This window comes from Crinia signifera, chromosome 5, assembly GCF_055691185.1.
Source record: "Crinia signifera chromosome 5, ASM5569118v1, whole genome shotgun sequence".
NCBI lineage: Eukaryota > Metazoa > Chordata > Amphibia > Anura > Myobatrachidae > Crinia > Crinia signifera.
In genome coordinates this window covers 91,225,584-91,249,280 of record NC_139221.1, presented here as the reverse complement: position 1 = coordinate 91,249,280, position 23,697 = coordinate 91,225,584, and the positions used below count along the sequence as shown (strand labels likewise).

The window sequence follows — 23,697 nt, the reverse complement described above, 5'->3', positions numbered from 1 at the left end:
GTATTTCTGGACACTCCTAGAAATCTTACACAAGAGGTGCAAGATATGCTGGACAGTCCTCAGAGGCTAATGTTGTATTCCACTGTTATAGAGTCGAATCCATCTAGGGTAGCTGAAATTACAGCACAAATACCGAGTTCCCTTTGGACTAAAGATGGACAGGATGCTGGGCTGATGGCAAATGTAGCTCCAGTAGAGATCCGCTTAAAAGAAGGCAGGATAGCCCCAAAAATACCGCAATACCCTTTAAAACCTGAAGTTGAGCTAGGAGTATACCCAGTGATCCAGCGATTGCTCCAACAGGAAATCCTAGTTAGAACTTCCAGCACGGCCAATAGTCCCATCTTTCCTGTGAAAAAGAGCGGGGGGAGGGGCTACAGACTAGTGCAGGATCTAAGAGGGGTAAACAAAGTAGTTGAGAGCCAATTCCCCGTAGTGCCAAACCCAGCTGTCATCCTAATGCAAATCCCACCTCACTGTACTCATTTCACAGTCATTGATTTGTGTTCTGCGTTTTTCTCTGTCCCTTTACACCCTGACAGCCAGTATCTGTTCGCCTTTACCTACAGAGGAGTACAGTATACCTGGACACGACTCCCCCAGGGATTCATAGACAGCCCCAGCATCTTCTCCCAGGCCTTGCATGATTGTTTACAATCCTTTCAACCCATGAGTGGTTCGATACTAATACAATATGTCGATGACTTATTGTTGTGTTCTGAGTCACTGGAGTCATCAGTGCATGACACTAGACAGCTGCTGATGCATCTCTCAGAGACAGGGCATAAAGTATCAAAGGATAAGCTACAATTATGCCAGACCAGGGTTAAGTATCTGGGCCACTGCCTTACCCAAGGGCTGAGACACCTCACCGACGACCGAATCCAAGCTATTCAAAACATGGTACTGCCACAGACCCAGCACCAGATCCGTACGTTCCTAGGCATGTGTGGATACTGTCGCAATTGGATCCCAGGATTCTCTATTCTGGCATTACCACTACAAGAGATGGTTTCCTCAACTAAGCCAGACCGGGTCTCTCATACTGAGGAATCTGAGCTGGCTTTCGAGGAACTAAAGGTGAGCCTAACAAAGGCCCCAGCACTGGGAATGCCAGATTATAGGAAGCCCTTTGAACTGTACGGAACTGAATCAGCTGGGTGTGTGGCAGGAGTACTTGTCCAAAAACATGGTGATGCCAACCGACCAGTAGCGTACTACAGTGGCCAGCTGGACACAGTAGCACGCTCACTCCCAACTTGCTTACGAAGTGTGGCCACAATAGCACAACTAGTAAACAAGAGTGAGGATGTGGTGTTAGGACACGATTTAACTGTTCATGCTCCCCATGCTGTCTCTGCCCTCCTAAATTCTGCCCTCCTAAATTCTGCCCAAACACGTCATGTGTCCTCAGCACGGTTCACCAAGTGGGAACTGGCGCTGATGGCCCCTGTAAATATTACCATCAAAAGATGCAACACACTAAACCCAGCCACATTCCTTCCTCATGTGCCCTCCAAGGCACAAAGGGTGAAGGGTGATGGGAATGTTGCTGAATATGGTAAAGCAGAGTTTAGTGAAGGTGAGGACAAACATGATTGCATGACCTACCTGAATCAGACCTTTACAGCACGTCCCGACATAAGCGACAGCCCATTAAGTGAGGTAGACATAACCTTATTCACTGATGGTAGCTGTCATAGACAAACGGAGACGGGAGAGCTGTGCACAGGCTACGCGGTAGTAGATGGAGAAGGTATTGTGGAAGCTGAACCCTTGGGACCACCTCACTCAGCACAAGTAGCAGAACTGGTGGCACTGACCAGAGCATGTGAACTGGCCAAAGGAAAATCAGTTAACATATATACCGACTCCAGATATGCTTTCGGAGTAGTACATGATTTTGGAGCCCTATGGCGCCTCCGGAATTTCATGACGGCGGCTGGCACACCAGTGGCGCATGCGACATACATTAGAAGACTTCTGGGAGCTATCCAGCTTCCAGACAGAGTGGCTGTTATCAAGTGCAAAGCTCACACATCAGAGAAGGACCCGGTGTCCCTTGGTAACAGCCGCGCTGATGAGGCAGCGAAAAGGGCCGCATGCCCTGTAAATATTCTCACTCATCCTACAAACCTCTGTACACTGAACATGGTATCCACATCCAAACTGATAGACATGCAGAATTTGTGTTCCCCACAGGAAAGAGCAGTATGGAAGTCGAAGGGATGTGGCCAAAAGTCCACCGGACTTTGGAGAGATGGACACGGGAAACCAGTGGCCCCCAGGGCATACCTTCCTAGTCTAGCCGAGGCGGCCCATGGGCTGACACATCTTGGGAAGGAAGGTATGTGCAAGCTGGTAAAGGCCTACTGGTGTGCACCAGGGTTCGCTTCTCAAGCAGGTAGAGTGGCAATGTCATGCCTCACCTGTTTGAGGAAGAACATTGGAAAAGCCATCCCAACAGAGCCATCCCACATCCCTCCTACAGAAGGCCCTTTCCAGGTAATACAAATCGACTTCATACACCCTGTAGAAATTTGAAATATGTATTAGTATGTGTTGACATGTTTTCCAGCTGGGTGGAGGCTTTCCCCGCTGCCTCCAACACTGCTACCTTTACAGCAAAGAAAATATGTCAAGAGTTTGTCTGTAGATATGGTATCCCAAAGGTCATTGAGAGTGACAGAGGCACTCATTTCACAGGAGAGGTCTTCCAAATCATGTGTAAACTCCTGGGGATTAATAGTAAACTTCATGCTCCATATCGTCCCCAGGCGAGCGCCAAAGTTGAGAGGATGAACGGTACTATTAAGAACAAATTGGGTAAAGTTATGGCTGAAACAGGGTTGTTATGGCCAGAGGCACTGCCTATTGTGCTGTATAGCATTAGGACCACTCCCAGGGCTCCGCTCAACTTGTCCCCCTTCGAGATATTGTTTGGTCGGCAGCCACACGTCATGATAGACCCACAGGATGATCTCAAGTGTAACAATGAGCTAACTGTACAGTATATCCTAAAGCTAAACAAACAGCTAAGGAAACAACAAAAGGAGCTGAATTTATTAACACCTGATATGCCTATCGAAAATTGTCATAATCTTAAACCAGGAGACCTTGTTATGATCCGAAATTTTTTACGCTCAGGTTGTTTGATAGACCGTTGGGAAGGACCGTACCAAGTTTTGTTGACCAGCACTACATCAATTAAAGTCGCAGAGAGAGAGACTTGGATACATTCGTCCCACTGCAAGAAAGCCAGTAACCCAGAGTTCCCGTGTGCAGAGAGCGAAAGAGAAGAAGTGTCGCTAGAAGCATTGTTCCGGGAAGACTGAAAGGCAGCCAAGGTCAAGCAACCTGAGCGAACAAAGGTCAAAGAGCAGAGCAAATAAAAGTCCCCTGGTAGAGATGATGGAAGGACTCCAAGCAACAGGTTCACAGTTATACATCTATTTCCACGTTTCCTCTTCTTCATCCAAGGATACTCGGTGGCTGCCACATCCTAGAGCGATCGGAGCGGAGTTCTGACAGTGTAATAATGGACCCAGATATGGGTGAAGTAGAATCCCTAAACCAGCTTGATACTTTACCCATAACAGGAGAAGGTAAAAGGTACGAGGAAAACGTAGTTCAAGGACTATGTGATGAGTTATTGTCTGGTGAGTACTGTGTCTGTAGATATTGTCAACCGAAAATGGAAGAAGAATGCATCCAGCGATGTCAGTCAACAAGTAAGGCAACTACAGGCCGACATCCCTTGAGTGATTACCACTCACTAGTGGGTAAGGTATTAAACCAAACAGAATGCTGGGTGTGTTCACAAGTACTACATAAAAGGAGTAGTGTAGGCCTAGTCCCATACCCGCTTAATATCTCTGAGATAAGCGTATTAAATAAAGGGAGGCCACTGGATAAGAGATACCTGTATACCAGGTCCCCTAGTCTTAGATTACACCCATACCAAGTGGATAAGTCCCTGGTATGTATGAACTTCTCTAGTTCCAGAATGATTGGTACTTGGGAAGTGACATGGCACAACCAGACAATAACTTACTCCCAGCGTCCAGATGGAGAGCCTATTGATAAGGAATTATTGTTAAAGATCCGCACCAGTGGGAGACACTATAAATATGTCTACACTGTGAAGAAAAGTAAAATGATGGCCGGCAGAGTATCAGCCGGCTACTGTAATATGACCCTACAGCCAGAAACCTGTGAGGAACAAGTCAGGGAGCAGGGGACGGGAATGTTCTTATGGATAATGTGTGACAAAATCATGAAATACTCTGTCCCTTATTTTCTCCCTGACGATGTTTATTATATTTGTGGTAGAAGGGCATTCAAATGGCTCTCCATGAACTACGTTGGAATTTGTTATTTAGGTAGAGTGTTACCTGAAGTGATGACCCTTACACATGATGAAATGGTAAGCATACACAGAAGTGTACCTCCTCCTTACACTCATACCCATTATGACCAAATCCATAAAAGGGATTTAACAATCAAGAAAGAACCCCTAGCTTCCGAATTGATACACGAGTCATTCGGTATCCCCTCATTGCATTAGATATCACCCATACCGCCAGAGGAGTCATAAATTTTAAGTATATCCAAGCATTAGCCAGCTTGGTAGATAACATCACTGAGATTTATGATGACACCTTTAGATACACTGGGAAAGAGTTACAAGCGTATAAAAGAGAGCTAGTCCAACATCGGATGGTGTTGAACTATCTGACAGCTATGACAGGAGGATATTGTGTCACCCTCTCTACACAGTTTGGGGTGAAATGTTGTACATATATCACCAACAATACTGAAGACCCAGAAGAAATCATTGATCATCGGATGGATGAGATTCTTCAGCTTAAATGGGAATTTAGAAGGGAACACAATATCAGCCTGGCAGAAATAGGTAACAAAGTTAGCGAATGGACCTCCTGGTTGAATCCAAAGCACTGGTTCTCTGGTTTAGGAGAATGGGCGCAAGGAATCATAGCAAACATAGGAAAACTCCTTCTCTGTATCGGTGGTGCCATCATAGTTTTTGTGCTATTGTTCAAATGTTTAAAGGTGGTGACCCGGGGAAAGACAAAACGTACTGAAATCATGAGTGTAAGAACGAGAGATGTAGAGGAAGACCAGGGTTTGGTATATGACCCTAGAATCGAAACCACCACCTTTTAAAGAAACCATATTTGTGAAAGTGTATATGTTGTAACCTCCCTTGTTTTTATTTTTATCCCAAAAATTGTACATTATCCTTCGTCACCCTGAGTAGATTGTTCGATAAATGCGGCCCATCGTTTATCCATGATCCAGGATCGGCCAAAGAGCAGATGGTTTACTCCCCTTATATGTTTAATTCACGGATCCCAATTTCTCTGTTAGGATTATGAATTTCTGTATTGTTATGTAAAATGTTTTGTACTGTGACAGTTTTATATTTACTGTCAAAGGGTGGACTGTTAAAGTCGAGTTGCATACACGCCATTTTAGGATAGTATGGCCGCCATTTTGGTTCGCAGAGTTGCGCAAATAAAGTTTCCATACCCGAGTCTGTGTGACAAAGTGGACCAGAAGCGCAGCCATACTATTACACATAAATTCATAATAACACACTGACACTAAATAAAATATAGTTAAAGGTTTAGAGCACCACACATAGCTTAGTTAGCATTGCATACATCCGTCTGTATAATGTTTAGTTCCGTTTCTTATGCGCAGTATTCCGGTCATTGCGAATGAATCGCAATCCATACGGCCCGATAGTTATGGACAAAATCCATATTCCCAAGACAGTTTCTGTTAAAAAGTGTATAACAAAGGAATCCAGTTGTAACCGGTTCTACTGCTATTTACAACCCCTGACGACGATACCAACAGACAAAGGACTCCAAAGTTCACCTTCCCCCTGCACCTTTGCCCCAATCACAGAGGACTTGACATACGAACCCTGACCAATAGGAATGGCCTTTGACCTCCCCCTTCTGACCCTATAAGATAGGTGACCCAGGGCGGCCTCGGTCACTTCGGCACATCTTCCTTTCCCTGACCTTTGACCGGGCTATAGTTCAACCCTGAACGATAGCGAGCTCCGACCGGACTGCGCTGCGCATATTTGATGAGACGGTAAACGGTTGCATTCACTGTACTTCCTTTTATTATATTGTGGGCTGATTGTATCGTGTATCTGTTTTTCTTCCCGTAGCAGAGCCTGATTATTATACTCATTGTTAGACTACTGTATTACTTGTTATACCTGTATTTTCTATTCCTGTAAACCCCTTTTGTCCATTAGGGACTTAAATACATCTTTTTACGGAGTTTCTACCTCCTTACTTCTATACTGTGGTTGTGTCTGTTATTCGCATAGCGATAAGGTATATTACGGACACTGTCCTAAAAGGTATATTCGCAGATTAGAGTCAAAGTACTGCGAAAGGATCTCTTATTAAGGTATTGGTTCTTTGGTGTGTAATACACAATAAAGGTACGCTACGCTGCGCTACGTTTTGTTCGCACGTAGCTAGGTATAAAGGGTACGCAGGTTACGGACCTAATACGTAACTTGTGCTTTTCACTTATTGTTTCTTTGGTCATATTTAATCGCCATTAACACACCCTCTCTCACTATCTGTCTCTCCCCCTTTCTCTCCCTGACACCCTCTCACTATTATTCTCTCTCTCTCCCCATTTCTCTCTCTAACCTCTAATATATCTCTCTTGTTCCCTGACACCCTCTATCTCTCATTCTCTATCTCCTTTCTCTGGTCTCTCCTTGACACCATCTTTCTATCATTCTCTCTCCCTGTCTCCCCTCTTTCTCTCCTTGATACCCTCTTTTTCTCTCATTATTTCTCTTTCTCCCTGACTCCTCTCTTTTTTATTCTCATTCTCCATCTCTCCCCTTTCTCTCTGACACACTCTCTCTCATTCTCTCTCCCCTTTCTCTTCCTTACACCATCTCTCTCATTCTGTCCCCTTTTTCTCCCTGACCCTCTATCACTCCGTCTTTTCCCCATTCACTCCCTAACACCCTCTATCTCTCTCATTTTCTCTTCCCCATTCTCTCTGAAGCCCTCTTTCCCTCGTTCTGTCTCACCTTTCTCTCCCCCATTTTCTCCCTGACACCCTCTCATTCTCTCTCTGACACATCTCTTACTCCCTGTCTCTCCCCTTTTCTCACTTTGTCTATCAATCCCTTCATTCATTCTTATGCACCCCTAAGTGGCATTGTAGTGATGATGGTTGGGGGGATCATTTCAAGGTTTTGCTATTGGCTTACAAACTACTAGTTATGCCCCAGCCAGGGACTCTTTGGTGCAATGTATGGCTGGAGGTTAATTAGTCCCACCCAGAGGGTGGCACCCGATATCTGTACTCCTTGTATGGGGTAAAGACATTAACCCATTCTTTCCTTTATGAAGGAACTGGGAAATATTTGTTGGTCAGCTGCAACAGCACATACACTACCAGATGCAGCCAACTTTCAACTTAGAATCGCTTGAATGGACATGCTGAGCGATTTCAGTATGCCCAACTGATCAATATTTTCAGATTGGTCACCATCATACACTGTGCAGTTACTTGGGTGATCTGCTGATATAAGGTGGATCAGCCAGATAATTGTATTGTATGTGCAATTCAAGGGATATAATCAAATATGTGTGCACTATATCAATAACTGGTAACAAATACATAAATAAATACTATGTAGTATTGCATGCTCCCACAATACCTATCATTAATTTTATTTTAAATGGCAGGTAGATATTATTTAATTTAGACATGTATCTGAGTTTCTTGCTAAGGAATATTTACATGCTGTTATGTAGATACAGTATTTTGTTGCTGGCACAAGAGACCAGCATATTGTAGTTGCTGCTGAACCAATTTTGTACAGCAGATGGTGCCATCAATCTCTAAACCTCTCTCTGTTTACATGCTGAACACTAGAGATTGTAGACATGTATGAAACTCATAGGGGGATATTCTATGAGCAGCGGTGATTTACTGCTGATAATAGGTCCGGCCAGCACTATCCTAGTAGCCCCGGGGCCATTATCCTTTCCCCTGATAACCACTGTTATTGGGTATCATGCTTTGCGTGGCAGAGACATGCGATGCATACTATAAACCCTGTTAAGTAGCCGCCTTGATCCATGATAACACATAGGATCCAGGACTTATCCCCAATCCCATGTGTTTTTGCCTGGGGGTTTATTTTCAGCTGATAAAAATGGCCGCTAATTGGATACAGTCTTAATGACCATTGGTTATTAATCGCAACATCTGGCCATTTTTATTGGCCAAAGCAGATTCAGGGATAATCAGATATTGCCCAGAAATGTAATATACAGTAATTTATTAGCTGTTATATTCACATACACTCACTGACACAGACACACACACACTCCTAAGAAAAAAATGGAATAAAACCTATCCTTCCAAGTAAAGCTTTAATTTGTTTTACGGTTTTGCCAAATGCTAGGAACAGCGACATTATTTCATACCTCCCAACATGACCCATGCCAGGAGGGACACAATGCTCTGCTCCTGGATTTTCCTCTTAATGTATGATTGCCATCACCTGTTTTTGAACAGGTTAACTAATAAGAAAGGTGTTTCTGCACAGGTGATGGCAATCATACATTAAGAGGAAAGCCCAGGAGCAGAGCACTGTGTCCCTCCTGGAGAGGGTCATGTTGTGGGGTATGTTATTTCTAGTATACAGTATATATTTTTGCTGTACGTTCTGTGTCATGTAAAGCATTTAGCGGTCTATGTACTAAAGGCCCATACACACTAGACAATATTGGTCACAATATCGATCAGAAAAGGCTTTCTTAGCGATATTGTGAACCACATGGCCATTGCTCCCCCCCTTGCCGTCGCCCCCCCTCGAGTGTGGCATCAGTGAGTGTATGCCAATGCCTGCCCCCCGCCGCTGCCAATATCGGCATTGGCGGAGATCTTCTAGTGTGTATGGACCTCGAGCTTTGGAGATAGAGATAAAGGGCCTGATTCAGACCTGTTTGCTAGGTGGCTTATAAGCACTGCCCGCCGCCCGCTTCCCCTTGCTAGCATGTGTGTGGATGTGTACGAGAACACATCCTCTCACACGCTGCCAAAGGGGAGAGAAATCATTCGATGTTCGCTGCTGATGTCATGTGATGTCAGCCACACACCCCTAGCAGGCATCGACCCGCCTGCGTTCCCAGGGGAATACGCACATGCAGACCACACACCATCAAAAATCGGACCCAAAGTACCAGCCAATCAGCTCCTAACAGCCATGTCACAGGCTGTGTTTAGAAAAATGACAAGTGCTTAGTTGGTGCTTTATCATCGTCCAATTTATCTCTCGACAATAGATCCACTAAGGCGGGTAAATACTAAACGATACGGTTTACAAGCTATTTAACTTTTGCAAATTATATAGTGCACTGAACGATATGGTTCAGTGACATCAGTGTGTCTCCACTCCACAGATGCAGTCATTGAAGATATAGTCAACTTGAGCTGTATGCAGTGGCGGATTCAGGGGGGGGGGCACCTGGGCACGTGCCCCCCCTGTCATTTATTTTGTAGCTGAGGACCAGGGCTTTCCAACAAGCCCAGCCCCATGTCTCTAGCCCCCCGGGAACCGGAGATATCACCTGGCAAACCTGTAACGTTTTTTCCCCATAGGATAATATGGGACCCGTCAATTCCGACCCCCACCCAGTTCCGACGGCTGCCAGTTCCCACCCTGGCATCACAGAAGCTTGTGGTTGATTTCATTCAATTCCAAATCGCTGGGCCATTAATATGATACCAGGCTGGTCCAAATCGGTCAATCGGTTCCAGAGATATTGCGTATAAACCAATTTTTTTATTTTTGAAATGTAATTTCATGGCTGTTCATGTTCTTTGAGGGCAGATTACTCTGGAACCAAACGTTTCAGTTTCACTGGACCAAAATCATTCAAAGCCCACTCAAAAGTTCTTCAATATAATACTTGTCTCATGTAAATGCGTCAGTTGGTTCCGAAGATATAGCCGGTTAAATGAGATAACTGGTTAAAGGGGGGAGGGGTGGTTTTCTCTCCCCCTCACACCAGAAAATGCAGGGACTAGGCTGGTGTAAAAGGGGCCAACCTGGGAATGCATTTTCTGGTGTGAAAGGGGTATTATTTCAAATAGCCGGGACCTGCAGTGCTGTGAATACAGCCAGGCTCTGCCACTGTCAGTGGCTATCACTTCTGCTTTCCCCTATTTACCACGAGCATGTATTCAGCCTTGGCAATGAGCATGTAATACCACATGGCAACAAGCATGGAACCTCTGGCAATGAGCATGGAACCCTTGGCAATGAGCATGTAGAGAAGCAGCACTTATGTAGCATAATTTTTAATAGGCATTATGGTGTTTGGCATAACACATAATGGACATAATGGCGTGTAATTTAACGTGTAATGGACATTATGGTGTAAATGTTTAATGCGCGCCTTTGGTGGACAATGTCCCTGTTTATGAAGTGTATTGTGAATTTTGGCTTAATCTGTGTGGCATTATGTGAATTCTGGCTCAATCCATGTGGCATTATGTGAATTTTGTCTCAATCCGTGTGGCATTATGTGAATTTTGGCTCAATCCATGTGGCATTATGGGAATTTTGGCTCAATCCGTGTGGCATTATGTGAATTTTTTCCCAATCCGTGTGGCATTATGTGAATTTTGGCTCAATCCGTGTGGCATTATGTGAATTTTGGCTCAATCCATGTGGCATTTTATGCATTTGGCTCAATCTGTGTGGCATTATGTGAATTTTGACACAATCCATTTGGCATTATGTGAATTTTGGCTCAATCCGTGTGTGTTATTATGTAAATTTTGGCTCAATCCATGTGGCATTATGTGAATTTTGACACAATCCATGTGGCATTATGTCAATTTTGGTTCATTCCAAAAAAATTGTGGCATCATGTGTAAGGGGCAAGTATAATGGGGTCGAGTATTTTGTTGCATAATGTGTAGAAGTTGTATATGGTGTTGACACGCCACCTGTTGAGTGGCCACACACCCTTTTCTGGAGCGCGCCTTTGGCGCGCGCACAACTACATCCTTCACTTTTGTCGCCATGGTGGGCCTGCGTACTTTAAATGCCAGGCCCTATTTTTAATTCCATTCCCACACTCTACTGCCGCTCTCTTAGCATGTACACTGGCACCACTAACACCGCCCCTCCCCCACCCAAACCCCTTTTTTATCATGGTGCCCCCCCTGTCATTTTATCCTGGATCCGCCCCTGGCTGTATGTACAGATGAACGAGGACATTGTTAATGATATTGGGCGTACATATTGGATGACAACAAACAAACAATAATGCTAAGGCCCAGAATGAGCTATATTGTTTAAAATATTGCTTCATGCTTATGGGGATTAAGTACACACAGTATAATGAAAGAGTGTGAAGGCTCATATACAATGGGTGACATTGAGCTGAAAGCAGCTCAGTTTACTAGTTTGAGCTGCTTTCAGCTCAAAAGCTGCCCAGTGCGTTCTGGGCAGCTTCCGCGTCATCGGTGGCCCGGCTGCTCATCTGCTGGTGTTACCATCCTGCTACGGGAAGTCGTCCACCCCTCCGAAAATCACCAAAACGGGCAAAAAACGTTCAGTGTGTATGCAATGAGAGATTTTCAGCCCAGCTATTTTTACCATCATCTCTCAACATACAAGCTTGGCAAAAACCTTAAAGGGGTGTACACACGGTGAGATTTTGTTAGGAGATTTTGACTAGTCCAAATCTCCTAGAAGGTTAGTCAAAATATCTCAGTTTTTCTCCTGCTTAGTCAAAATTGTCTAGTATAGATTGCTAAGCATAAATAGACTGTGCAGGCAAGGAGATTTTGACTAGATCATAGACTGTCATTACTTAGACAAAATTGCTTAGTCAAAATCTACAGTGTGGAAAAAAATAGGTATTTGCCCTTTAAGAGGGAAAAGGGAAAGGTGGCGCTTTGACGTGAGTTGGATCACTGGCAACTGCTAAAATGTCAGGCTAGTCAGGCCTGAACTTCAAATAGACAAAACAAGGCGGAAAGCAGCGCTGACTGGTTTGTAATATTAATAAGCAATTTAGAAACAGTAAAAAATCATAATAAGATTATATATATATATATATATATATATATATAGAAGAAATGGGTGGGTGCGGCACTCAGCTATCGACACGCAGAAGTTCTTCTACAAGTTGCTCAAATTTGAGCTGTGAGGGCACCAGTGCAAGCTTCTATAAGCAAAGGGAGTGCCGGTCCTCCATGGATCTATATCTATATATATATATATATCTATATATATATCTAGGTACGGTATAGGCGAGCACACCTCAGTCGAAACTCACTTGGGGTGCCTTCCCCTGGATGCTCCCAGTCATGGGGTCCACAATGTAGTCGATTTGTAGGGCGGCACTCTCATCAAATAACGGATACAGATACGGAGCTGGATCAACGTTTCGAAGTTTAATAGTTTACTTCGTCATCAGGATACATCCTGATGACGAAGTAAACTATTAAACTTCGAAACGTTGATCCAGCTCCGTATCTGTATCCGTTATTTGATGAGAGTGCCGCCCTACAAATCGACTATATATATATCTATATATATCTATATATAGATATATATATATATTTTTTAAATAACATTTTATTGAAAAGTTCAAAACCGTATAACATAATGTTGCCTACCCTCCCGGCCCCCCGGAAAGGTGGCCAACCCTCCCAGATTCTGGGGGACCCCGCCCCTCCCCCCCCTGACCGCGGCGTTTAAATTACCTTATGACTGCAGATCTCCGGGGACGGGGCGGGGCTAAAGTGTCATAATCGCATCATTTAGCCCCACCCCCTCCACAGAGATAGGCAAACTAAGTAACTTTCCTTCATGGGGGCGGGGCTTAATGATGTCACATTTAAGCCCCGCCCCCTAGCTCCTGCTGAAAGTCTCCTCCCCGGGCTTCTCCCGGAGAGGAGCTTTTAAAAGTCGGCAACCCTGATGTATGACAGTTAAGATTATTTTTTTTATGTAAAATCAGTCCAACCGTATGTTTTTTTTAACTGTTTCCAAATTGCTTATTAATATTACAAACCAGTCAGCGCTGCTTTCCACCTTGTTTTGTCTATTTGTAGTTCAGGCCTGACATTTTATCAACTGCCAGTGATCCAACTAATTTCAAAGTGCCACCTTTCCCTTTTCCCTCTTAAAGGGGAAATACCTTTTTTTTCTATTGTGACAGTTTTTTAGGTGGCTGCTGACATGAGCTATTTCACTCATTTTCAAGATAAAATGAAGAGGAGGCAGAATCATATTTCTCAGTGGGAATCCTCAATGGATGACCCAACTGAGAAAGTTAATTGTAAACTTAAGGAAATTTAAACACTGGCTAGACCTGGGGTAGCCAACTCCAGTCCTCAGAGTTAATGTTTTCCAGAACTCCTCACAGAATCACAAGTGAAGTGGATCTTTTAAAATGTGTTATGAGTGTGCCTTTGCGGCAGCTGGGTTGTCTGGAAAATGAGAACTGTTTGTAGCTCTCGAGGACTGGAGTTGGCTACCACTGGGCTAGACAGAACTAATTTACAGAAATATAAGGATAAAAAAAATGGTCCCAAGGGGACTAAGGTTATTTAAACCATCAGTATTCCAAGGTTGTGCCATTATAGAAGAGGAATAGGTATCTTGCCCACTTTGCACTTTATGGACTGATCCGGACCAGCCACAGATACCACTTTGAACATTTTAAGTACTTGCATTAAAGCAGTGGTTCCCAACCCTGGTCCTCAAGTACCCCCAACAGTGCACGTTTTGCAGGTCTCCATACAGAATCACAGGTGAGATAATTAGCTCCACCTGTGGATCTTTTCAAATGTGCCTAAATAATGAGTGCACCTGCCGGGAGACCTGGAAAACGTGCACTGTTGGAGGTACTTGAGGACCAGGGTTGGGAACCACTGCATTAAAGGATTCCAGAACCACTCTGTTTGACCACAGCTGCAGTGTACTCCCATACTTCAGGATGGCAACTCGGCCTAGCTCAGTGGTTCCCAAACTGTGTGCCTAGGCACCCTGGGGTGCCTCAGGACACTTGCAGGGGTGCCTTGGATTGGTGGACAAGGATCAATTCATATTATTAATGGTCAATGTAACAGGCAAAACTAGTGCTGGTGGCTGCCAATCATAATATATGTGGTCAAACAGAAGCAAATCCTGCCCCTCACCAGATAACTGTGACATATACACACAATGCACTTAATTTAATATATTTTTTTCTAAATTTCTCAATAAGAAGAATTTGGCCTAGGGGTGCCTTGAAAATATTTTGATGCTGTAGGGTGCCGTGATTCAAAAAAGTTTGGGAACCACTGGCCTAGCTCATTCAGGCTTTGAGTCCCTGGGAGGAACAAGAAACACCATGGTCTCTAACGAAAGTGGACGGTAACATCAATCCTTATCTACTTCATTGCACTTTATTTGGTCCTCTGAGGCACACTAGGAATGGACAGCTACATTATTCTCCATATGTGAGGCTTTACTTGCATTCTATATACCAGCACTTCCCCCAAACGGCCATTCATTGTGTTAATAAAATGTATATATTTTTTATGTAAAATCAGTCCAATCTTACTATGTTTTTTTACGGTTTCTAATGCCCCTTTCAGACAGCACTAAAAAACTGTATTTTGCCGATTTTTAACCGTTTTAAAACGGTAATCTGTGCGGTCTGAAAGATGCAGAGTGATCTTACCATTTAAAAAAAAAAAAACTTTTTTTTTTTTCCGGTCTGAAACGGTATTTAGGACCCCACACAGATCCCCTCCAGGCAGCTCGGTACAAGGCAAACCCCCCCCCCCCCCCGTACTTTGACAGCCATCCAGGCGGCATGCCTTGCTGTGGACACTGGACAGGGGAGCGGGATCAGATGCTGCAGCAGGGGAGCCGAGACCCCGGTCTGGGGGTGATGATAAGGGCTGCAGGGTGCAGGCACTCCTGGAGTCTCCCCAGTGCCACACAGCACAGCATCCCTTCGGGGAATGTGAAAGGGGTTTTACCTGGCAGACCTGTTTTTGGAAACGTTTTCAAATACAGGGTGAAAGCCAGTTTTATGCTTTCTGAAAGCAGCATAAATTGCTTAGTAGTATTACAAAACCAGTCAGCGCTGCTATCCATCTTGTAAAATCTGCAGTGCATCTAGCCAACATATCTCTCAAATTTTTGTAGTCAAAATAGGCAATTAGTCAATATCTCACCATGTGTACGGGGCTTAAGAGTTTGTGAACTTTGCACAGAGATAACATATGTGCAGGGGGTAATAAAAAATACTTAAGCTAGCTGTGGCAAAGGAACTATAAGAGACCTGGAGAGGGAAGGTGCAGCCCGGCCCCTGCCCTGTGTGCTGGGGTGGCAGGGTGAAGTATAATAATAATAATAATAATAATAATAATAGTAATTATAATAAAGCCAGGATGACCAGGTAACGTACAGCACGTCCAAAAGGGATTGGTGACAGCCAGGCAGGTGTTGGCTCCTCCTCCTTCTGTGTGACGGGCTGTAGCAGGCGTTAGCTATGCCTGTGTGACGTCACAGAGCAGAGAGCAGCCGGGTTGCAGGCGTGTGTCAGTGTCAGGCTGCTGCCGTCGCCGCTGCTGGGGATGTGGATGCTGCAGCCGCACAGCCCGCACCGGAGCGGCTGGGGGAGGATGTCTTCTTGCCAGCAGCCCGGTATAAGCAGCTGGGCAGGCGGGCACTGAGAGCCGTGGAATGGCTGAGTCCCCGCGGGCGCTGAGCTCGGACAGCGGGGCCGGCGCGACAGGGAGCGGGAGCACCGCGGCGGGGGACGGGAGGTCGCTGTCTCTGGAAGAGATTTTGGATCTGTACAATCAACCCATTAATGAGGAGCAGGCCTGGGCGGTGTGCTACCAGTGCTGTGCCTCTATGCGGGCCGGGGATCCCGGACAGCGGCACAGGATAGCCGGAGCCTCGGGGATCCGCATCCAGAGAGATGGAGCTGTCACCTTCAGCCAGAGCTCCGGGCCAGGTACTGTGCATCACCCTACTGATTATGTGCACCACCCTATTCCTTCTGTCTGCCTATGGGCCATTCATTCCGCCACATATGCATATGCCGCATTGCTTTACAACGGGGAGCAGCAGTCAGTGAGTGAGAACTCAAGACCCCTCACACTGGGTACAACCAGCTCCAATTTCCAGACAAAGAGCACAGCTTATTACAGGCTGCTCTAATGGTGGTTTCATTGGAACTAAGCAGTGGGACTCTGGATCATAGGTTATTGTGCTGTGCTCATTCACTAGGTCTTAAGTGGCTGTTCCCAGCCAATGTGTCTCTCCCTCCTCATCCTTTGATCCCTACATTGTCTGCTTTCCATTAAGTTCTCCCAAACCTTGCTGTACCCTGGTGCTTCTCCTGTCACACCCCCTCTTTAGCCAATCACATGCAGGCCCCCATCCATTCACATATTCCCCCAAAACACTGATCTTTTCATTGGCCATTTGGCAAGCAGTAGGATGATGATAGATCTACATTTGAATACAGAAATGACAAATTAAATAAATACATGTACTCATGACATCTACAGTCCAAATAATTGTATTAAACTTCCTTATGAGTAATGTATCAGCATAAACTTCCTGTGCCTTCAGCATGCAGGGTGGGCCCAGTGACAAACTGTACACACAAAATGAAATATTAGTCACAGGAAAAAAAAAAAAAACCTTTACATTTAATTACTTGTTTCGTGCCGGCCCTTTCATGTGTGTAGTTAAGAACAAATCAGAGGGAATGTATTTAATGGATGTTAAAATATGTGATAAAAGGGGAGAATATTAGTCCTGTATATCTCATGTTGGCTTTTAGTATTATTGGAATTTCACAGCACAATATTTGTGTAATGTTCCCCTTTTTACCAGCTATTTGGTCACGTGTAAGGTAAGAATAATGTGCATGTTCGATGCTGTATGGAGACCTCATTGTTTACATCTGATATTTGAGTCATCAGCTACTACATGTGGAACTACCGTAGGTTCTGTCGTTGTGATATGGATGCTAGCCTATTGTTCATCATATTAGTAAGGGCTGAACATGGCAGTGTGTGGTGCGTGTCCCACTATTCTCTGTTGTTCTTTTGCTTATGTATATAAACACATTTATATCTGCTCTTACTCATTCATATGGATAATAAGGGCTAGTGAGCAGGTTTCCCATTCCTATCTGTGCTGTATGTATACCTAGTCCCATCTAGAAGAGCTGAACACACTGATGCAGTGTCTCCACATTACACAGAGCAAATGAGACGTAAGGACTTCCTTATTTCTGGAGGAATCCAAGGTTTCCATGTCAGCCTTCTTTCCAGCGGATGCAGCGAATCTCACATTGATTTGCACTGGTAGGGCATGAAGACATCAATTTCTCATGCTCTCTGCACCAAATGCCTCAGATTATTAGTGGATTAGGGAAGGGAACCAGCGTTCTTGTTACTAAGGATCACATATTTGTTCAGCACTGGTTTTTAGGTTAGAGGCTTGTGCTATTTTTAGTGGATTAAATATGAATTTTAGACTTCTATTGTTGCTATGCTGTAGCTAGTACTAATGTGAAACCGTATTCTGGATAACTGTACAGTTAGTATAATGAGTGCAGTGTGGCACTATATTATGTATATGAGCCATCCAGAATGCATAATGAGCCATGTCAAGTCATATGTTTAATATGCAGTAGTAAGTTACTCATCATTGGCTATTATACTTATGTTTCTTACCAGGGTAGGAAAATGTTTACAGTAACATTTTATTTAAGCAATGGTCTAATGTCAGACCACTTTGTATCTGGATACCAAAAAATGTAAGTAAATGGACAGCATTTTACCTCCATGTATGCATGGTACAATGATGTAGTCTGTGAGTACATGCCTTGTAACATATATTTGTTTTATGTCCATCAAGCCATTAACAAAATCCTCATTTTGGCCCTTATTCTGATTGACGCGTACTTTTCCGCATACTTTCGGATCGCGTCTTTACGGCGTCTGCGCATGCGTGGAGAACGCCACGCGCATGTGCCACGCCTTGACTCCGTACCTGTTCGGGCAAATCCCGTACAAAACTGTTCACCGCAATCAGTCGGGAAATATGGGCGTATTATGGGCGTCATGCGGAATGACACATGGGCGTAGTTTCAAAGTGGGCAAAACGGGGCGGAAACATGGGCGGACACGGGGGAGTACACTTATGTTGGGGGGCGTGCATTCGGATACCACTCCGAATGCACGCGAACAAAAAGGGAAGAAATGTGCGGTGTCCAAAAGGCTACTATTGCTTTGCGGACATCTACTCCTTTACTCATTACTCACTAATAGGACGCTTGTCAGTGCTTTAATTGAAACCATTGCTGCTTCAATTGCTGGAAGGGTTAATGTGTGCAATGCATGTGTTAGGCATGCTTGTAAGGATATATTGGCATCTAATTGATTCCAATTCCAAATAAGCATTTTTGTATGAGGATAGGTAATTGAATAAGTGGGTCATGTGATGTATTGCAGAATAGACATAATAGTGGGTTGTTTGGCGTAAATACTCCGCTTACGTGCGGAAGCACCGCTTGACTCCCGTTCGGATGCGGTATTCCCGTGCATACTCTGTAATACTCTGTAATACCGTGCAGAATCGGAGTGTTTCTCCCGCACACGCATGGTTTGTATGTCGTCCGTAAACACGCCCTGTTCTTAAAGAGTGAGTCCGTCCGAATGCGGAGGACACGTGGGCGTTTCTACGGACGATGGCCGCACGCGGCAGCACACCGTGGCGTGCGGGCCGCACCGTAAGAATTCGGGAATATCCGCACCAATCAGAATAAGGGCCTTTATGTACTGTGCATTGCACACTAGAACTACTGTAGCTAGCGTGTGCATACCATTGCTATGTGTTGTTGTTGTACCAAGCAGCCAGGCCTGGGGTTAATATGAAGTCTGCTTATGTGGACCGTTGAGCATATTTAGTGGCGCAGCAGTCCAACTGTTTTGGTAACACAGCAGCATTGAGTTTGTTTTAATTATTTTATTAAATCAGCAGATCCCAGAGTTTGTTTTCACAGGCACAGACAATAGGAGCCAGTGTACATGGATAGAGAGATGTTGTCAGTAAGGGATTGTGCTTTGGGAATAGTAGAGAAACATTCAGGTTTTGTGCAGTGACTGGAAGGAAGGAGGGAAGAGAGCAGGGTAGCCAAGATTGTCAATATACTGACTGCTGGGGAGACACAAAGACTAGTCCACTGTGAGTGAAGCATATTCCACCAATGTTCTGTAAGAACAGTTTTCTTTCTGAATGATGCATGTAAACTACATAATGGTAACTGCACACAGCCAACAATACGTGGTGAATGAACCTCATCAAGTACATAACTACAAGGGACCCTTGCTGCTTTACCTCTCTCTTTAGGATGCTGAGATCAAGCTGATTGATCATGTTATGCCCTGTGCGGTCTAGTACAAAGCTTGTTCAGTGCTAAAATATGTTTGCAGACCATTGTTCATTGCGACTGAATCAGTTCTGTACCAATGTGGCAGTGGTGAACATTTTAAAAATATATATTACTAGGTGATTCATCGCGCCCTACGGGCGCTCTTCACACCGGCGTAAGGGGCTATGCCCCTTAATTTGTGAACATTTGTATTGTGAGAAATATGGTTAGAATTGTATGAAAGATGCCCTGTATTGCAGCTTCTGGCAGTGGGTGAGGGTCCAGCGTGGCAGCACAGGAGTACCGGACGGTGGCCCTGAGTCAGTGTCTTCTCCTACTGGGTGGGAGTTAGGGTGCATGAGAGCAGGAGGCTGGGATATGAGGCATGATAGGGGTATGTGGGCAACACAGCGTCAGCGATTACCCAGTGGTGGAAGTTACGGTTCAGGAGAGCAGGAAGCTGGGTAGTGATAGGGGTGTGTGGGCATACGGGGGACTAAAGAGGGTGGTGGACACTGTGCAGCTTCTGCCAGTGGGTGAGGGTCCAGCGTGGCAGCACAGAAATACAGGAGTCAGTGTCTCCTCCGACTGGGTGGGAGTTAGGGTGCATGAGAGCAGGAGGCTGGGCGGTAAAGCATGATAGGGGAATGTGGGCAACACAGGGTGAGCGGGTCTCCACTGGCGGAAGTTACGGGGCAGGAGAACAGGAGGCAGGGCAGTGTCCTCCCACATTGATGGCAAAAGTATTCAACATCGGCCATAAACCATCGATTATTTGAAAATCATTGATGGTCGATGGGCATCCCTAGAACTGGAGGAGGGTGGGGGACAGTATGCAGCTCCCGGCAGTGGGTGAGCGTCTCCTCCCACTGGGAGGGAGTGAGCGTGCATGAGAGCAGGAGGCTGTATAATAGTGGTATGTGGGCAAGACATTGATAAAAGTTGTGGCGCTGGTGCAGAGGGCAGTGGGGAAACCTGCAGTGCGGCAGCCAGGGCCGGATTTCCCACCTAGGGGCGGTACCTGCTTGTGGTGGTACAGGATCCCCCATTGTCACGGGGGTACGTGAAATGCGGGAGCGGGGGCCGCGGTGGTCCGCTGGGGGGTGAAATTGCCGGAAGGGGGTCTGGGGGGTCTGCAAATTGCGGGAGGGGGGGTGGTGTGTTGGGATCCACGGTTAGCGGGAGGGGGCGGGGGTCCGGAAATCGTGGGCGGGGGCGCGGGGGGGCTTGAATCGTGGGAAGGGGGGTCCGCAAATTGCGGGAGGGGGGTTGTCGGGGTTAGTGAATTGCGGGAGGGGGGGGTTGCGGAGGTCCGTGAATTGCGGGAGGGGCGCGTGGGGTGCCGTGAGTCAAGGGGGGGTGGTGCGGGGGTCCGTGAATCACGGGAGGGGTCATGAATCGCAGGAGGCGGGGGTCGTGGGGGGGCTGCGAATCGCAGGAGGGGGGGTGTGGGGGGTTGCCGTGAATTGCATGAGAGGGGCGTGAATCAAGGGAGGGTGGGCGCAGGGGTGTGGTGCGGGGGTCCGTGAATCGCGGGAGGGGGCATGAATCGCGGGAGGGGGGGTTCCGAATCGCAGGAAGGGGGGTATGGGGGGTGCCGTGAATTGCGTGAGGGGGGCATGAATCGCGGGAGGGGGGGTCCCCGAATGTGTGAATTACGGGGCGGTCGCAAATCGCGAGAGGTGCCGAGGGGGCCCGCAAATCGCGGGAGGGGGGCGCTACGGGGGGTTTCGTGAATCGCGGGAGGGGGGGTCGTGAGGGGTTGCGAATCGCAGGAAGGGGGGTGTGGGGGGTGCGGTGAATTGCGTGAGGGGGCATGAATCGCGGGAGGTGGGGTCCCCGAATGTGTGAATTAGGGGGCGGTCGCAAATCGCGAGAGGTGCCGAGGGGGCCCGCAAATCGCGGGAGGGGGGCGCTACGGGGGGTTCCGTGAATCGCGGGAGGGGGCGGCGTGAATTGCGGGAGGGGGGTCGCAAATCACAGTAGGGGGGGGGTGCCGTGAATCGCGGGAGGGGGGGTCGCGGGGGGCCCTTTTAATGCCGGGAGGGGGGGTCGCAGGGGTCCCGCGAATCGCGGGAAGGGAGGATGCAGGGGTCCTGCGAATCGCGGGAGGGGGCTTGCGGGAGGGAGGGGTCGCTGGGGTCCCGCGATTTGCGGGAGGGTCGCGGGGGTCCCGCGTTTTGCGGGAGGGGGTGGTCGCGGAGGTCCAGGGAATCGCGGGAGGGGGTGGTCGGGTCTGGGACGGATATTAGACAGCACTTACATCGACAGCCATTACATCGACACCATTAGTTCGACAGCTCAATAGGTCGACATGGTTTTAGGTCGACATGTCATTATGTCGACAGCTCATTAGGTCGACAGCTCATTAGGTCGACATGTTTTTAGGTCGACACTGCCATTAGGTCGACAGAGTCTATGTCGACAGTCAAAAGGTCGACATGGGTCTTTTCACTGTTTTTTGGCCGAAATGTCGACATGGACACAGTTTGAAGTGTACCGCAGCCGCTCGCTATGCTTCGGGCACAGTGCCTCGCTGCGCTCGGCACACTATTTTATTCTCCCACCACGCCCTAGTGGATAGTAGGGCATGAAATACCGCCTGTCGGCACATGTCGGCTCAATAAACAGTGAAAAAACCCATGTCGACCTTTTGACTGTCGACATAGACACTGTCGACCTAATGGCAGTGTCGACCTAATGAGCTGTCGACCTAATGAGCTGTCGACCTAATGAGCTGTCGACATAATGACATGTCGACCTAATGGTATGTCGACCAAAAACCATGTCGACCTATTGATGTGTCAAACTAATGGTGTCGATGTAATGGCTGTCGATGTAAGTGCTGTCTAACAATAGTCCGGATACCGGGGTGGTCGCGGGGGTCCCGCGAATCGCGGGAGGGGGGGTTCGCGTGGGTCCCGCGAATCGCGGGAGGGGGGGTTCGCGTGGGTCCCGCGAATCGCGGGAGGGGGGGTTCGCGTGGGTCCCGCGAATCGCGGGAGGGGGGGTTCGCGTGGGTCCCGCGAATCGCGGGAGGGGGGGTTCGCGGGGGTCCCGCGAATCACGGGAGGGGGGGTCGCGGGGGTCCCGCGACTTGCGGGAGGGTGGAAAGCGGGGGTCCCGCGAATCGCGGGAGGGGGGGTGCGGGGTCCTGCGAATGGCGGGAGGGGGGGGGGTCACGGGGGTCCCGCGAATCGCGGGAGGGGGGGGGTCGCGGGGGTCCCGCGATTCGTGGGGGGTCGCGGGGGTCCCGCGATTCGCGGGAGGGGGGTCAGGGGGGGTCCCGCGAATCGCGGGAGGGGGGATCGCGGGGGTCCCGCGAATCGCGGGAGGGGGGTCGCAGGGGTCGCGGGGGTCCTGGCAGAGGGTAGGGATGTGCAGGAGTAATGGTGGATGGTGGCTGTGGAGTAATGGTGGATGGTGGGCGTGTACTGTAGCCCTGGCTGGGCGGGGGGAGGTGATGTCAAGGGGGTGGAACGTCAGACACATGAAAGTGAAACTGTTCTACACAGGAACGTTCTCCACAGGGGTTGAGTGACAGATCTGGCTAAATATATAAGAGATGCTGCAAGAATCCGGTTCATTTATAAAGCTGCTGCTATAATAGTAAGATATGCATTCCTGCTCTTTACTGAATCCTGATCCACTAGCATTGTTTGTGTCTGCATTTTTACGCCTAGAAACAGACTTAACACACAAAAAAATAGTTTTTTTTTCACGTTGAGCCTTTTTGTATATTCACATGCCGTGTTTTTAATTGTTGTGCTGCGTTTCATTCAATCACTAAGTGCTCCATTTCCCATAAATTGTCGGCATTTAAACTTCTTTTAAAACAATACTATGACTTCTGTAGTGCATTGCATTCGTTTCACATCTTTACTGGTATTCCCAAAATGTTTTATTAAACATCATGAGTATGCAGTTTTACGCTCTTTGCTGTGTTGCATTTCTCTTTACTAATAGGGAGAGATGTGTGATTTGAGCCATACACTGGGCGAGATTCAGCAAGCTAAAAATGCCGTAAAAACCCCCCGTTTTCGGGGTTTTTACGGCATTTTCATATGCAGCAAAGCCCCATTGCTGGGGCTTTGCTGCGGGGGGGGGGGGGGGGGGGGGTGTTACGCCAGTTCCTATTTGGCGTAACCCCATGGAAGCCTATGGTCTTCCCTTCGCGCGCCCC

General features: G+C 47.0%; 1 protein-coding gene and 1 long non-coding RNA gene across 5 annotated transcripts in view; one reads left to right on the top strand and one right to left on the bottom strand.

Annotated features, from left to right (window-relative positions):
• The window catches only part of LOC146080411 (uncharacterized), a 38,867-nt gene extending 23,304 nt beyond the window's left edge, over positions 1 to 15,563 (bottom strand). The window contains exon 1 of the long non-coding RNA XR_014474871.1: positions 15,522 to 15,563. This is a non-coding gene — a long non-coding RNA (uncharacterized LOC146080411). The remainder of the gene's footprint in view (positions 1 to 15,521) is intronic.
• Positions 15,564 to 15,609: 46 nt separating this feature from the next.
• Positions 15,610 to 23,697, top strand: part of SPIRE1 (spire type actin nucleation factor 1) — a 144,899-nt gene continuing 136,811 nt past the window's right edge. For 2 of the 4 annotated variants that reach the window (XM_083187680.1, XM_083187678.1), the window contains exon 1: positions 15,610 to 16,076. In XM_083187680.1, the coding sequence (XP_083043806.1) occupies positions 15,800 to 16,076 (277 nt within the window). In that variant the 5' untranslated portion in view covers positions 15,610 to 15,799. The remainder of the gene's footprint in view (positions 16,077 to 23,697) is intronic. The other 2 variants (XM_083187682.1, XM_083187679.1) reach the window with 1 other exon arrangement.